Source organism: Mirounga leonina, unplaced genomic scaffold (genome assembly GCF_011800145.1).
Source record: "Mirounga leonina isolate KUSES-001 unplaced genomic scaffold, KU_Mleo_1.0 Mir_180, whole genome shotgun sequence".
In the NCBI taxonomy this organism is placed as follows: Eukaryota; Metazoa; Chordata; class Mammalia; order Carnivora; family Phocidae; genus Mirounga; species Mirounga leonina.
Genome location: NW_023270469.1, coordinates 32,686,710 through 32,702,498, shown reverse-complemented (window position 1 = coordinate 32,702,498; position 15,789 = coordinate 32,686,710). Strand labels below are relative to the sequence as shown.

At 37.6% G+C, this 15,789-nt stretch overlaps 1 protein-coding gene across 4 annotated transcripts in view; it reads right to left on the bottom strand.

Annotated features, from left to right (window-relative positions):
- BRD7 (bromodomain containing 7) overlaps positions 1-15,789 on the bottom strand; it is a 34,496-nt gene that overhangs the window by 15,095 nt on the left and 3,612 nt on the right. For all 4 annotated transcript variants that reach the window (XR_004682896.1, XM_035025238.1, XM_035025239.1 and 1 more), the window contains exons 3-6: positions 7,331-7,460; positions 6,941-6,998; positions 3,977-4,121; positions 537-647 (exon numbers count right to left, since the gene is read on the bottom strand). Coding sequence is in view for 3 of the 4 variants with exons in the window: in XM_035025238.1 (XP_034881129.1) it covers positions 537-647; positions 3,977-4,121; positions 6,941-6,998; positions 7,331-7,460 (444 nt within the window). In the remaining variant the exon portion in view is untranslated. The remainder of the gene's footprint in view (positions 1-536; positions 648-3,976; positions 4,122-6,940; positions 6,999-7,330; positions 7,461-15,789) is intronic.

Below are 15,789 nucleotides of genomic sequence, written 5' to 3'. Positions count from 1 at the left end.
TTTATGCCGTCTCATGAAGCTTGATGATGAAGTGTCCCTCCCACCTCAGCCACATTACTATGGTACCAGTTCTGGCCCTTCCAGGAGGAGTGCTCCTGCAGGGAGGTGGCAAAGAGCAGGGTACTGCTCACTAACATTTTCTTTGTCCTGGAAGGAGTTCCTGTGCTTCACCATCAGAGTCCATCCTTCAAAGGGAAGTAGAGAGCTTTCCCCCCAACAGGCCTCATAATTCATCTCACCAATCTTATCCTGGAATTCAGGGTGATGTTTCTTTCACAGCAAATATAAATCCATCTGGTGACTAACCAATTCAACAGCCTCTAAATAAATAATTAGTACTTATTTGTATCAATTCCAAATGAGAATTTCGTGTTTTAATTTTCTTTGTATGAAAACTTTTTTCATTTAATATTTCCTACTTTAATATAATCCGCCTATAAAACTAGTACTGTACTGGATCTCTATCACTCTAACCAAAAAACAAAGGTATACAGATTTTATAACAGTTACTATTTATGACAAAGAATTTCCTTTACCTGGCTAAGAATTTTCATCCCTGAGTGCAATAGCTTCTTTGCAGCTTTATAATAAATGGTCTCGGGTTTGTTGTAAATCATAGCATTAGTACACATTAGTTTGAAGTTATCCTGCAGAGAGAATATTAAGGAGAAAAATGCATTTAAAACAAAACAAAGCACCTTCTTGTCCCTGTTTGATGAAATCATACAGGTCCTCGAAAAATTAAAAAAGATAAAACAAAAACCCTATCCTTTTATTTCACTGTTTACTAAACAACATTAAAGCAATTTAGTGTGTTTTAAGACTAACAAAAGCAGTACTGCTAAGTTAATTTAAATTTTGTACTACATTCCTTTCCAAATTCTTACATTTTTTATAATGAGCAACATAAACCCTTAGATCCCAAGATGAAATTTTTAAATGGATTTCTTCACTATAATCTTACTGTACACAAAAAGAATTGGAAGAAAATACTTCTATTTAATAGAATAATATTTAAATTTTTTTTTTAGAGAGAGAGAAAGCAAGCAAGAGTGGGTGGGGGGAAAGATTAGGGGAATGGACAGAGGAGAGGGAGAGAAAATCTGAAGCAGGCTCCTCACGCAGTGCAGAGCCTGGCTTGATCTCATGACCCCAAGATCATGACCTGAGCCAAAATCAAGAGTTGGACCTTTAACTGACTGAGCCACCCAGGCGGCCCTATAGAATAACCTTAACTGAGTTCACGTAATTAAAATATTACTCCTAGTTTTAAAACAAACATCTTAAGTTTCCATTTATGAATTAAATAATTTCAAATCTTTTTTTTTTTTTTTTAAAGATTTTATTTATTTATTTGAGAGAGAGAATGAGATAGAGCATGAGAGTGGGGAGGGTCAGGGGGAGAAGCAGACTCCCTGCTGAGCAGGGAGCCCAATGTGGGACTTGATCCCAGGACTCCAGGATCATGACCTGAGCCGAAGGCAGTCGCTTAACCAACTGAGCCACCCAGGCACCCAATAATTTCAAATCTTGATGAAAACTGTGACAGGGCTAAATTATCACAATATTTTTTAGGAAATTCAAATTAACTGAGCAAAAATGTTAAAATATTTACACTAATTTTAAGTGTTTGGATACTATCATAAGCTAAACATAATTTGCAGCATGCTGCAAAATCATGCCAATGTGAAATAAACCATACAACCTCAAAGAGTTGGAACATGTAACCAGAGTAGCCAAATTATCAAAACTGTACTTTTAGGTTAAATTTCAAAGTACCTATGTATGCTGGAGAGCTCAATTCCACTGCATAGTTTCATGGTTAAGTAATTTTTTACACTGTATAAACGTGGCAGTGATTATGCCACGACCTGAGTTAAAATGGTAAAAATCCAACAAAAAAAAATTCCCCCTAAACAAATTCCTCCTCCATATCCAAAACAAATATTCAAACCCCACTATTTAATAAAAAGTGATGACAGCTTAGGACACTTAAATGGAACAATAGGCAGACTTAGTATTACCTGAAAGCGTATGAGAAGACGGACTCAGGGGTCACAAGAAGTCTGGTATTAAACTTAAAGTGGATGAAGTACATGTGGATCCTTATCCCTGGTCAAGCCTCTAACCAATAAGAATTTGCTAGGTCCTGGATCTTTCAGAACGTGATGAAAGCCATGCATCCACTCCTCAAGCATATATACACACACCAAGTTGAACACAAACTTTTTAATGTCATTTTAGCAAGTTCCCCTTAAAGGCTCATCTCTGGCTTCCATCCAGAGGACCCCAGGTTAAGGGCCCTTGCTATAGATTTTCTGAAGAGCTCCCATTCCATTAAGAATTATTAAATATGTATTTTGGGAAACAGAGGCAAGAGAGGGAGGACATCAGATGACTATTACTTATACCAAGGGACCACTGGTCTCTAGCTGGCAAGAGAGTACTGGATTATTCCACTGATCTGTTAAGACAATTTTTAGATTCCATGAATCTTAACTGTCATGTGCTAGGCTTTATTGGACTTTGGGGGTAATGGCACTTGGTCACTCAAAAAGCTAAATGACCTTTCTGTATACTTTTCAAGTAATTAAAAAAAAAAAACCTCAACAGCCTAACGAGCTGAATAAGCTAATTAATATTACATCAGGCTATTGATTTTTCCCCAAAGGAAACACAGTAATGTAGAAAACTCCAAAAATGAAAGTATTAGTTTATTTCAATTACAACAAATCTTAATTATCATTTGTGCAAAAACACTTAGGGGGGCACATTTCTATTCTCTTCTGTCATCATAAGAGAAAGATCAGAGGAAAACTGTTCACAAAAAGAAAAAAAAAAAACCCTGTGAAATTTTTTTCCATTAAGCAATAAGAAGGTCAGAAATATGCTGAAATAAACCATTCTAGCCTAATTTTCACCAGGTGAGAAACTGGGAAAGTTTCCATTTCTCTGAATACAAGAGAATGTAATTCAGGTTTCCAGAGTAAGTAGAATGTTACCTATGCATTCAAATGAACAGTAAAGATAGAATTAAATGCTGGTTTTATTCATAAATCTCAACTGATCAACATGTGGATTTAAAAAAAAAAGGCAAAAAGATAATCTGTAACTGATTAGGGTCTAGTACTTAGATAGATCAGGTGACTACTATAGCGTTCATGCAGAAAAAATAAAGGCAAAATAGGTATTATCTAAACCAGTTAAGTTTGGGTGGTTTGATACAGAGAAAAATTAAAACAAAACAAAACACATTGTTCCTTTCTTTGAAGGTCAAAATGAAAAGTATACTGCTGAAATCAACATATACCATAACTACTTAAAGATGGAAAAACTTCCACTGTAACATCGGGCACACACATCACCCTCTCATGCCTTATGGGTTCTTCACTCTTAAGTTTTTAATTTCATTCCTCTCTTTTGAAGAAAATATGCTCAACAAATATAGCCGAATTGAGTTCAGGAAGCAACTGACTTTCATCAAATAGAAGTGTAATTAAACTTTTACTATTTCTGGACAAGACTTATCCTCTATTGGAGAGACATGCTACACCTTAGCTGTCTAGAAATAGAAAAGGAAACTACTCCGTCGCAACTTTAAGTATCAATTTTATCTGTACTGGTCTGAAATGAAAAATGAGACAGAGTGTAGAACATATGAAATTCAAATTTTTCTAAAACACCCCTAAATAATAAAAGACAGCAAATGGATTCGTTTGTCCAGTTTTCTATCACGTGACATTGGTGCTCAAAAATGTTTTCTGAGACAGAAAAATACAAAAATTTTGGATATTAAAATAAACTTAATTCTCTACAAAATAATAGGTCAATGAGAAAATTTCCTATTATCAGATATGCAGATTTCTACCAAGACTGTGTATACACAGAATCCAAGAGTTTAACTCTCAACTGAATAATTATGTTACTTTGTATTACAGGTCAATTTTCCAATCACAACATAAATAACTATAGTTACCTTCAGTTCTTCTATGGACTGGTAATCATTGTTCTTAATCTTTTCTTTCATGGTACTAAAATCCATTGGGTGCTTAATGATCATGGAGTAGCCGGGAGCAATAAAATCAGTCACAGGAAATGAAAAGAAAGCACTTGGGTCTTTTCTGTGAAGATATGAAAAAGGCAATTTTATTTCTACTACAAACAAATCTACTGGTCTAGGAGCAGAAGTCACAGGAAACATTTCAGTGTAGAAAGAATCTGTAGTATACTAACATGCTCTTCACTGCAAGTTGAAAGAATGATTTTATTTTTTTAAAAATTTTATTTATTTATTTGACAGAGAGAGAGAGAGGGAGAGCGAGCACATGCAGGAAGAGTGGGAGAGGGAGAAGCAGGCTCCCCACTGAGCAGGGAGCCCAATGTGGAGCTCGATCCCAGGACCCTGGGATCATGACCTGAGCCAAAGGCAGATGCTTAACTGACTGAGCCTCCCAGGTGCCCCTGAAGGAGTGATTTTAAAGACTCATAATAACAAGGTTAAGATGTTTTAATACTAATCCGTACCCTTAAGACAGAGAATCTTTTAAAATATGCAGCCTAATTAATCGGTAGCACCTCCTACACAGGGAAAAATGAAACAAAATAAAAGATCTAAGACTAACTAACTAATGTCTGGCCTTTGGGAGATAAACACTATGTACTTTTATCAACCATAGGGGAAAAGACAGAAAGAATAACTATAAATGCACATCTGCAATCTTCCATCCTGATTTATAACTGTAAGCTTGGATTCTTGGTGGGCTACAGAATTCACGTGAGTATCTAGATTTTCTTAATCAGTGGACCCGACTTTAGTGTGTATAGGAGAGTACTCAAAAAACTGACATTAAAAAGGTCCTCATACTACCGCCAAACTTAAGAACCAGTGCTTTCTATTGTAGGCCCTCAATTCTGGCTGTGCAATTCTGCTTTAAAAAAAATTCCAGTTGTGGCGGGTGGGGAGGTGGCGGCTCACCCTAGACTCACTACATCAGAATGTCCTGGGAAGGAGGGTTCGTCCAGGCACCGGTACTTGCAGGGTTGAGTACTGGTACTGCAGTATTTGGCACTGGTAATTCCAGTACTGACAGGGTTGAAAAACATCGCATATGATTAGGTCACTAGATTGATTTTTTCTCTGGAAATTTGGCAAACCGAAGTTTCTTACTCCAAATTATCGTAACAATAAAAATGATTTAAAATGTAGTAGTAGGAGCAACTTTTAAAATGTATTTACCACATGCAGGCCCTATGGTAGGTGCCTGATGTATTTTATATCTAATCCTTACAAAAGCCATCAAGGTGGTGGCAGCCTCACTTAGAGAGATGGGGGAACTGGGGCTCAGAGGTCAAATCTTTTGTTCTAGGTCATAAATCTGATAGAAGAGCTGGAATCTAAACTCAGCTATTTGTTCTTCCTTACAGGATGCCTAGGTGGTGAGACCAGAAAAAAAAAATAAGCAAAAATACCCAGTGTGTCCATAGTAGTTACTCTGAGTAACAACACTGATCATATCTGGAGGACTTCTTCAGAGCAAATCATCTACCATCCCTCCCCCCCCAGAATCAGTCATTTTAACAGAACCCTAATCAACTATACCGTTCATCAGCATTTGGGCTGAGCCTCAAGGATGATGAATACACTAAAGACCATTCAAAAAATGTGGCTCTGGGTTCTAATTCCCAAAACGTTCTGAGAAATGTCAATATCCTTGGACTAAGAGGACCTTTTTTTTTTTTTAAGATTTTATTTATCTGAGAGAGACAGACAGACAGAGAGATGGCACAAGCAGGGGAGAGGCAGAGGGAGAGGGAGAAGCAGACTCCCTGCTGAGCGGAGAGACCGATGTGGGGCTCGATCCCAGGACTCTGAGATCATGACCTGAGCTGAAGGCAGATGCTTAACCGACTGAGCCACCCAGGCGCCCCAATGAGAGACCTTGTTAAGTGGATTTCTTTTAAGTTGACATCATTAAGCTATATCCTGGTCTTATGTTACAAAAAATAAAACTTCAAAGGCAGCCAAAACACTTTATAATCATACATTCTAATAGAGTCAGAACACCTACCATTTACCTGTTCATACTTGGAGACATGTAATGAATGACTTATTCAAGGGCAAAGGCTTGAGATGTAATTTTCTCAATTATCCTGTAACACCAAAAAGGGAGGGAGGCCACTAACTTCTCATCTTAACTGCAAAGCTGGACAGGTGCTGAATACAGAGAGCACAAGAGGCTTTAACTTACAAAATGATTTGTAATCTGTTCTGGGTTGACACAGAAGGACAACACAGTGAGAAGAAAGTTCACCATAAGAATGCAAGCCCTCCACCCATGAATCCTCTGCAAATAATGTCTCTGAGCTGAAAATTCAAATTCTGAGTAGAGACAGGTATCAAAAATATGTATTTTAATAAAGATGGAGTTACTCTTTTCCCCTTTATGAACTTAACATTGGTTTAATCTAGATACTGTAATTTTTAGAACAAATTTTTGCATGTAAGAGAGGGTCACAAATCCTCTTTACTTTGTTTCTTCTCCCAGACTTAATAATTACTGAATATTCACAGCACAATAAGCACTGAACAAATATATAGAAGGTATTTTCATCTATTAGCAAAATGAAAATAGCTGTATTGTTTATTCCTGGTTTAAAGCTTTAATATCAGAAGTTACTTTAAAGAGAAATTTGCCATTAAGAGTACTATGTAACACTCTTCAAGTTGCCAGTTAAAACAAACCAAAGGAGAACATTTAAAAGTCTTCTTAAAGTACTTTCTGCTGCCAGGCAAAATATTTATCATCCACTTTAAAATCAAGTACATTTGGATTTAGGCCACAAAATGTGGCTTTAAATAATCAAAAATAGAGAAGTGGTTTGGATCCTATATTTCCCATTTCAATTTCCAAGTTATAAAAATGTTGGAAAAAATATTTACCTCTGTAATTGTCTCATCAGTTGATTCAAAGCTTCTTGAAGGGGTGTCTGTTCTACTTCTAAAGCAAAGGAGAAAGGGAAAATGTTTTCAAAAGGAAGATTCTAGAGAGTATTGTTTAGCTTATTTTCTTTATGAGTTACTTCATACCCATCATTAAATATCATACAAAAATTCCATTTCTCTTATAAATATACTGAAGTATGAGAATATCAATTCAAAACTGAAGCTACTTTCAAGCTCTTATGCAGCAACAGAAAAAAGAAAATTAAAAAAAAATTAAACAGCTTTTAAAATTTAACTTAAAAACTAAAAACCCACTTTCCCTGGCTACAATCCTTAAAATAATTTCAGCCTCCTCATTCAGGGACGTTAATTCAGAGTTATTCCAACCTTCTTGTTTGGCTAAAGAGCTTGTGAGAGGCTTCTCAGGAGGCAAGTCTAATCTTACAGGGGTCGGGCACTGGAGGTCTTTCTCTGCCTCATTCTCCACACGGTCCCGATCTCGCTTCTTTTTATCCTCCTAAATGGAACAAAGGGAAATAATTTAGAAATACTTCAGAATTAATACCTTTAAAATAAACAACACTCATTTCACTGAAAAAAACCCCAAAACAAAAAACCAAGACATCACTCAGAAGATTCTAAGTAATGAAATCTTAATGTATTTTACTGCCATCTACTGGAAAAGGAGTGAACAACAGTTCATACAGGGGTGAGGGAGTATTGCTTCTGTATCCCAGAAATAACCAAACAGAAAAATAATACTATTCACAAAAGCAAGATAACATACCTAGGAATAAATCTAATAAAAGTTCCCAATACCCTTTGGGAAAAATGTGAAACATTACTGAAAGGTCATTGTGGAAGACCTGAATAAAAGAGATATACCATGTTCATGAACTGAAAGACAGTCAATTCTCTCCCAAGTAATCTATAAGTAAAATGTAATTTCAGCGAAAATTGTAAGACAGAATTTTTCATGAAATCTGACAAGCCAATCATAATTTATCTTGAAGAATGAATCACCAAGAATAATCCACAGTTTTGAAAAAAATCACAGTAAGATGTGTCTTGTCAGATAATATTCGTATAAAGTGATAATAATTAAGACAATGTGGATCTGACACGGGGACAAACAGACCAACATATAGCGTCCAGAAACAGACTTGTGCACATAGAAAAGTCTTGTTATATCAGGGGTGGCATTATAAATCAATGACAAAAGGGCAGTGCTGGGATAACTGGTTATCTACATGAAAAAGAAAATAAAATTAGATCTCTACGTCGTATCATACACAAAAGGAAATTCCAGATAGATTAAAGACTTAAATGTACAAAGCAAAGCTTTAAAACTTCAGATAAATATAAAGAATCTTTATGAACCAAGAGTAGGGAAAGATTTTCTTACCCAAAAGCAAAGCCAAAAGACTAGCTATGGACTGAGATAAAGTACTTGAAATGCAAAAAAACTCATATAAAGTATTACCAAAAGTTAAGTAAACAGCATTTATTCAGGTAAAATTCAGGTAAAAAGGAAAGTGGGTAGAAAATGGGTAAAGGATATCACAGGTAATTCCTAGAAGAAACCTGAAATGTCAAAAAACATGAAAATTAGCTCAAGCTCCCGAGAACTCTGGGTATTGTAAATTTAAAAACTAGAAGGCATTTCATATCTGATTGGCAAAAATTAAAATGTCTGAAAATGTCAAATTCTGATGAAAATGTAGAGAAATTGGGCTCTCATACCTTATGGATGGGTGAGTAAATAGGTATAACCACTAGGAGAACAATTAACAATATCTAGTAAGGCTGACGATGCCTTTAACCTACTTCTCAGCTCTTCTACTGGGCATACACCCTAGAGAAACTTCCTTTCACACAGTATACATGAAAGACAGGTGTAAGAATATTTATTGCCACACTCTGAAATAGTAAAATATTATGAACAATCTAATGTCTACCAAAAAGAAAATGGATTAATAAATTATGCATATTTACACAGCAGGCAGAATAAGCAGAAGTTACATTGTATCAAAATGTATAATGTTTAGAAACATAATTTCTAGAGACAAAAGTTGAGATTAAGTGTTATCAGTTGTGTAGTGTAGTATACACACACAAATGTGTAAGTATATTGTTCACAGATCTATGTAGAAGTAGTAAAATTACAAGAACAAGTATGCAAGTGATGCACATGAAACTCATGATAATGGTTCGCTCTAGGGCAAGAGAGAGAGGATTGGGATTCTGGAAGAATACACAAAAGGCTTCATCTTGATCTATACTCTAATTTTTAAAAAATTTTTATTGTTATGTTAATCACCATACATTACATCATTAGTTTTTGATACAGTGTTCCATGATTCATTGTTTGTGCATAACACCCAGGATACTCTAATTTCTTAAACAACAACAACCACAACAAAAATTAAAAAAACCCAAAACCAAAAAATCAAGCAAAAGGTACAATGTTGAGATCTGCTAAAACTGGGTGGTTGGTATCCAGGTGGCAGTTTTATCACTGTTTTATTTTAAATCAAATTTGTAATAAAATTGTCCAAAAATGTCTATTTTATGCCTTTGAGAATTAAGATTCTCAACAGGATCTTATCAACTCCAAAACTATTTTCTTGGCTTACGTCCTCATTTATTATCCTAGTATCTAGAGCAGTCAGTGGTTCTCAAAGTGTGCTCCTTGACCAGCACCATCAGCTGGGAAATTGCCAGAAGTGTAAATTCTGAGTTCCCATTATAGTTTTCAAGGTTCAGTGCGCATTAGAATCACCTGACGAGCTTGCTGAAACATTAATATCTTGGCCCTGTCTCCAGAATTACCCATCTTATGCCTAAGGTGGAGCCTATGAGTATTACCAGCAAGTTTCCAGGCCATAAGGGTGTTGCTGCTACAGGAATCACACTTTGAGTATCACTGATACAGAGCTTCCCTTCTAAGGGTCCAAAGCACCTAATACAGAATATATGACTGGGTTAAAAGCTCCAGAGAAAAATGCTATAAACTGTACTCATCGTGCACTTGATCTCAGTTACCATCAAGTTGATTGGTGTTTTTTATGGCTTCGTGACAGATTCTGGAGCAGCAAATTTTGACTTTGGAAAGTTTTGTATCTTTTGCCCAGAAAACCTGGCATGAATTTTTTGTAGGCTGGCAGGTTTCCATCTGTTCAATGGAAAAAGACCCCCTAGAGACACAGATTCCTTCTTGTTAAATGTAAATTGTGGCGTGAGGACAGCCTGGAAGGCAATAAGCAATCTGCTAGGTGGAAAGAACTAGGGCCATAGTGCCAGGCATCTAGAGTAGGGGTTGGCAAACTTTTCTGATAAATGGTCAGATAGTATATAATTTAGTTTTGTGGTCCATAAGGTCTGTCACAACTACTAACCTTTGCTGTTGTGGCATGAAAGCGGCCATAGACAATACATAAATGAATGGGTGTGGCTGTGTTCCAATAAAAGTTTATTTATAAAACCAGGTGGCACTGGCCATGGTTTGCTGATGGTGTATGGGCTCAAGTTCTAGCCCCAGCTTCATCCTTAACACACTCTGTGACCTTCTTAGGCAACTCATTTATCATCAGGCCTCTTCGTCATCCACAAGATAGAGATTTAACTGCTGATTTTATTTATCCTAGAAAGTCAATGAGATGGTGAAATGAGGTCAAGTAATAGAAAAGTTGCAAAAGTACCAAAGGAAGGTACTACCTGATAACTTTATCTTGTCAGCCTGGTCTACAGTAACCACCTTATTTTCAGTATGACAAGAGCATAATGTAGCCTTCTGGGCTAGGGTCCAAAAGAGAAAGAGAATATAAAAAACCTATACTTGGAAACTACCCTAAACTGGAGATATTGTAATGTGTTACCACTAGATGAGGAACTAGGAGACCTGGAGTCTAGTTTACCAGAATGTGACCTTGAACAAGTTACCCCACTTATTCACTCTCAGTTTCACCTACAAGAGGTTTTGATCTCTACAGTTCCCTTTCCACTTAAAATTCTGATTTCAACCTTATTTTCTTCATGATTCAGAATATAGTATAGAATCTTACTGTGAATGTCCCTTACTAAAGGTCACACAGATATGTAAAACCAAGAGTTAACACAGTTATGCTCAATAGTTAGTGCATTTTGCCAATTACATATAGAGAATGAAACAAAAACACTAGAGCCATTTAACTTCAGGTAGCCAAGGAAGAAAGGTTTACAGTTACAGTTTATAAGTGGGCTCAGATTCTGGCTTTGCCACTTATTAGCTATCAGATTATAGATAAACTATATAATTCTGGGGGGACTAATTTTCTTATCTTTAAAATACACAACAGAGGTGCCTGGGTGGCTCAGTTAAGTGGTCTGCCTCTGGCTCAGGTTATGATCTCAGGGTCCTAGGATCGAGCCAAGCCTCGCTTCAGGCTCTCTGCTCTGCAGGAAGTCTGCTTCTCCCTCTGCCCCTCCCCTGGCTTGTGCTCTCTCTCAAATAAATAAAATCTTAAAAAAAAAAAAAATACACACAATAGTACCTCAGAAGATGGTTTTGAGGATGAAATAAGATCGTGTATGTGAAATTTCAGTGAAGTACTTACTCACGGTGTCCACTCATTCATTCACGCATTCAACAAATAAATGAGGTTCTACTGTGTGGATACACACTGGTGGATAAAACACACACAGCCCTGTCCTTAGGCAGCTGAGAGTGTAACAAGGGAGGCACACATTAAACAACTCATTAAAAAAACCCAAACAGATTTCATGGGGAGAAGAACTGTTGGGTGAATCTAATTTAGACTGGACAAGTGTGGGAAGGTTTCTATAAGGAAGTAACATCTGAGCTGAGATCTGAAGGATAGAATTTAGCCAGGCTTGCGGGGGGGGCAGGGGGAGGTGGGTGGAAAGAGCATTCCAGACAGAGGAAGTATCCTCTGTGCAAGAAGGTCCAGGCAGCAAAGACAAACCATGGCTATTTGTTAACTACAAACACACTGGACTTAATTTTTTCACAGCTCAATGGCAAGTTATTAATTTGTGAATGACACTTTGGAAGCAAATCTCTGTTCATATTATGATTATAACACTCATTGCACTGTATTATAAACACATCTGCCTCTTTCACTGCCGTTCCTCACGGGCAGGGTCCCAGGATGGCCTCAGGAGGAAACCAGAGTGGGAGGATCTTCTGCCATGAGATCCTGGGTGCGGCAGATGTCACACCAAACAAATCAATGAATTGTTTTGACAGAATTTTCATTCTGCGTAATGACAGTCATTCATTTCTTCTCTCTAGTTATGAGCCATCTCATCCTCTATGCCTCCGTTAGCTCAGCAATACAATGAGATACTAACAGTACCTATCCCATAGAGCCATTTGTAAGAAGACAGTAAACGTACTGGCCTACAACAAACCCTCAGATGTTAGTTTTGAGTATGTTATCCCCCTTGGAATCCAGTTTAGTGCTTTAATAAAATAGGTGCTTACTGGAATTTATTCTATGTGAGTAATAGCTTAAAATTTTCATTACGTTTTTTTTTTTTCATTAAAAGTTTTAACCTCAGCTTTATAAATAACATCCTATGTTAATGCTTATGATTTAAAATTTTTAAAAAGTCTCTCATTTTTTCCTGATAAGATCTCTAGCAAAGGAACTAGTCTAACTTCTTTGAGCATCTAAACCTGAAGCTGACTTGCAAGGCTGTTAAGACAGAATTTGGGTTAGGATTATGTTTTTCAGGAGTACAGGTCTGAGTTTCAATAAAGGAATTTAGAGCTGTCATCTGAGCTCTTTCGTTGGAAAACCTTCTAGGTAGTTCTCCTTACACCCAGCCTCTGCTCTTCAATAGCTGCTAGACGCTGCTAACAGATTAACATTACTAAGGCTCAACTTTTATCATTCTTCCACTCAGAAAGTCTCTGACTGCTTAGGGTCAACATATTTAAGTTCAAACTTCTTCCTCTGACATCTCACCTGCCGTTCAGGTCTCATCCTTTACCACCCCCCTTCCTTTATTCTGTGCTTAAAAAGAAAACTCCTTTCTGTCCCCTATACACACCCTCAACTTGCCCAGCTCCACGCTACCGTTCTCAGTCCTCTGCTGTTGTACAGCGTCCTAACCTCCGAATCTCTCTGCGGCACTGTGGTGTTCTCTTCAGGCATCAGCTTCTAAATCAGTACGCAGGTGAAAACTGGGTCGTCAGATTACCTTTGAAAATCCCTGCAGTAGCCAATGAAGTACAATACTCATGGCTGTACACACAGGATCCTTTACATTTAATTGTACAAGATGAAAAGAACCTATGTTACAAATATAGCTCAGAGTATACAGTTGATCCCATGTTGCTTGAACCATGCAGTATAACATCACTATTTCTGACTTCTGAAGACCGGCTCACAAATGCGGCCTCCTGAGCAAAGTCTTCTGTGATCCCCCTCACCCAGCCCCAGGGCCTCTCCAGAGCCTCCGTCCGAGCTAGAACTCTTTGCCTGTTAGGGCACTGATTTTAACCTCCCACGTACTGCGAAGGGGGTGGAGGGCAGTGTCCACTCTAACAACTCTTTTGTTAATGACCTCTTGAGGGTAGGATTGGAGTTCTTGTTCTGGCACTGACTGTGTGACTTTGAGCAAGTTACTAACCTCTCTGAGCCTTAGTTTTCTCATCTGTAAAAGAGAAAATAGTATGATCTGGCACTTCTACTATTGGATATATACCCAAAAGAACTGAAAGCAGGTTCTTGAAGAGATACTTCTATACTCATGTTAACAGCAGCATTATTTATAATAGCCAAGAGGTAGAAGCAAACCAAATGTCTACTGATGATGAATGGATAAACAAAACATGGTATATTCATACAACCCAATATTACTCAGCCATAAAAAGGAGGGAAATTCTAACACCTGCCACAACATAGATGAACCTCCAGGAGAGTATACTAAGTAAAACAAGCCAGTCACAAAAAGAGAAATGCTGTGTGATTCCACTTCTATGAGACACCTAGAGTAGTCAAACTCACAGAGATAGAAAACAGAATGGTGGTTACCAGGAGCTGGAGGGTGGGGGATATGGGGAGTTGTTTAATGGGCATGAAAAAGTTCTGGAAATTGTACAACAATGTAAGTATACTCAACACTACTGAACTGGACGCTTAAAAATAGTTAAGATGGTAAAGGTTATGCTACATGTATTTTACCACAATTAAAAAAAAGAGAGAAATAGTAATACCGGCTTCATAGGATTACGGTAAAGAGTAAGGGGAGATAACATACATAAAGCAGTAAGTGCAGAACCCAGCATGTAATATGTATATGTTCTATGTAAAGTGTTTATGTAGTTTTTTAGTAATTGTGTGTGTGTGTGCGCGCACGCGCGCGTATAGTTGTTATTTCACTTAAAATGATTTTGTAAACACTTCTGTAGTTTTTATAAATCACCACGTTATCAGTGTAATGGCCAACACAGAATTTTACTTATTGCCCCTCAGTTTTACTTCACTGTCCTCTTGTGCCTATATTATTAGACCAAATGATGTGAGCATTTTTTATCAGCTGCTATTTTGTTATGTGATGTGGAAATAAATAACTTGAAAATGTAAAGCTGGGTCTTTAGGAAAGGGTGATGTTATACATAATAAGAATTATGCCAGTGCACAAATTCTTTGCCAATCACTCAGCATTCAAATGCTCAGGGAAAAAAAAAAAAAAAAGCCAATACACTTTCATAGGGATGGTGTCTAAATTATGGCCTGATTAAAACAAAGGGATATATATAGGACTCGTAATGCTCTGGTTGGTATTAAATGCCACCACTCTGCATAGAGAAATACAAACAGATACTAATGTATCTATTTGGGCGTTTTAAAGTAATATAACCAGGCCTTCCCTACTCAAGAGAAGAATATCACTTAACTCAAACACTTTTGAAAAATTACAGGGTCTTACGTTGCATGTGTGTGTGCTTCCCTAAAACTTTATCTTCCGCAAGTAACAGATCCTTGATTTTTATTAGGGTACGAGGCCTCCACCCCCTTCCCCAACTAAAAGACATTTCCCAGCCTCCCTAGCAGCTAGTATGGCCATGTGGTTAAGTAAGTTCTGGGTAATGAAATATACGCAGAAGCTACAAACGCCTTTCAGAAAAATGCTTTAAAAGGGAAAGGGCGGGCATGCTTTATCTTTTCCCTGCATCCTTCTTCCTTCCTGCCACATGGAACTGACAGAAGCATCACCCGTCCCGTAGAACCACACATCCCCCAGCCACTCCCAGGCCCAAGGATGTCACGCAGCTGATTCTCCCCAAGAAGAGACCCGAGGCAATTGCTGTTCCTAAAACTCCCTGGAGATCCAGAACATAGTTCACAGTGGGGTGTCCTTCTGAAGCCTCCCTACCTAGACAACACTAGCAAAAGAATGCCCTCTCCCCATCCCCAGTCTGGCCTGCAAAAAAGGGATAACCCAAACAGCCTCTACCAATGACACCCCAGAGAATGTCCCCTGGTCCCTGGCCCTGAGTCCTGGGGAAATGGGACCTTGCACAAATTCCCTTCACTTCTCCGAGTTTCCATTTTACCTTTTATAAAATGGAAACTAACCTACCTGTCCTATTCTGCAGGGTGTTCTGTCCAAGTAAGACTATGAATGCAAAAGCATCTTAATTTACAATGGAATCAAAATATAATGAAGTCTAATGACATTTAGAGCCACAATCAAGAAAGATGAGAGTGGCTGGAACGGAGGGGGAGAATTCTAGGAACTTATCTTGAAGATATCCTTATATAAGTATACAGAGATTTGTGTCCACGAGACTCGCTGCAGCTTTATTTGTAACATTTAGACGTAATATTGCA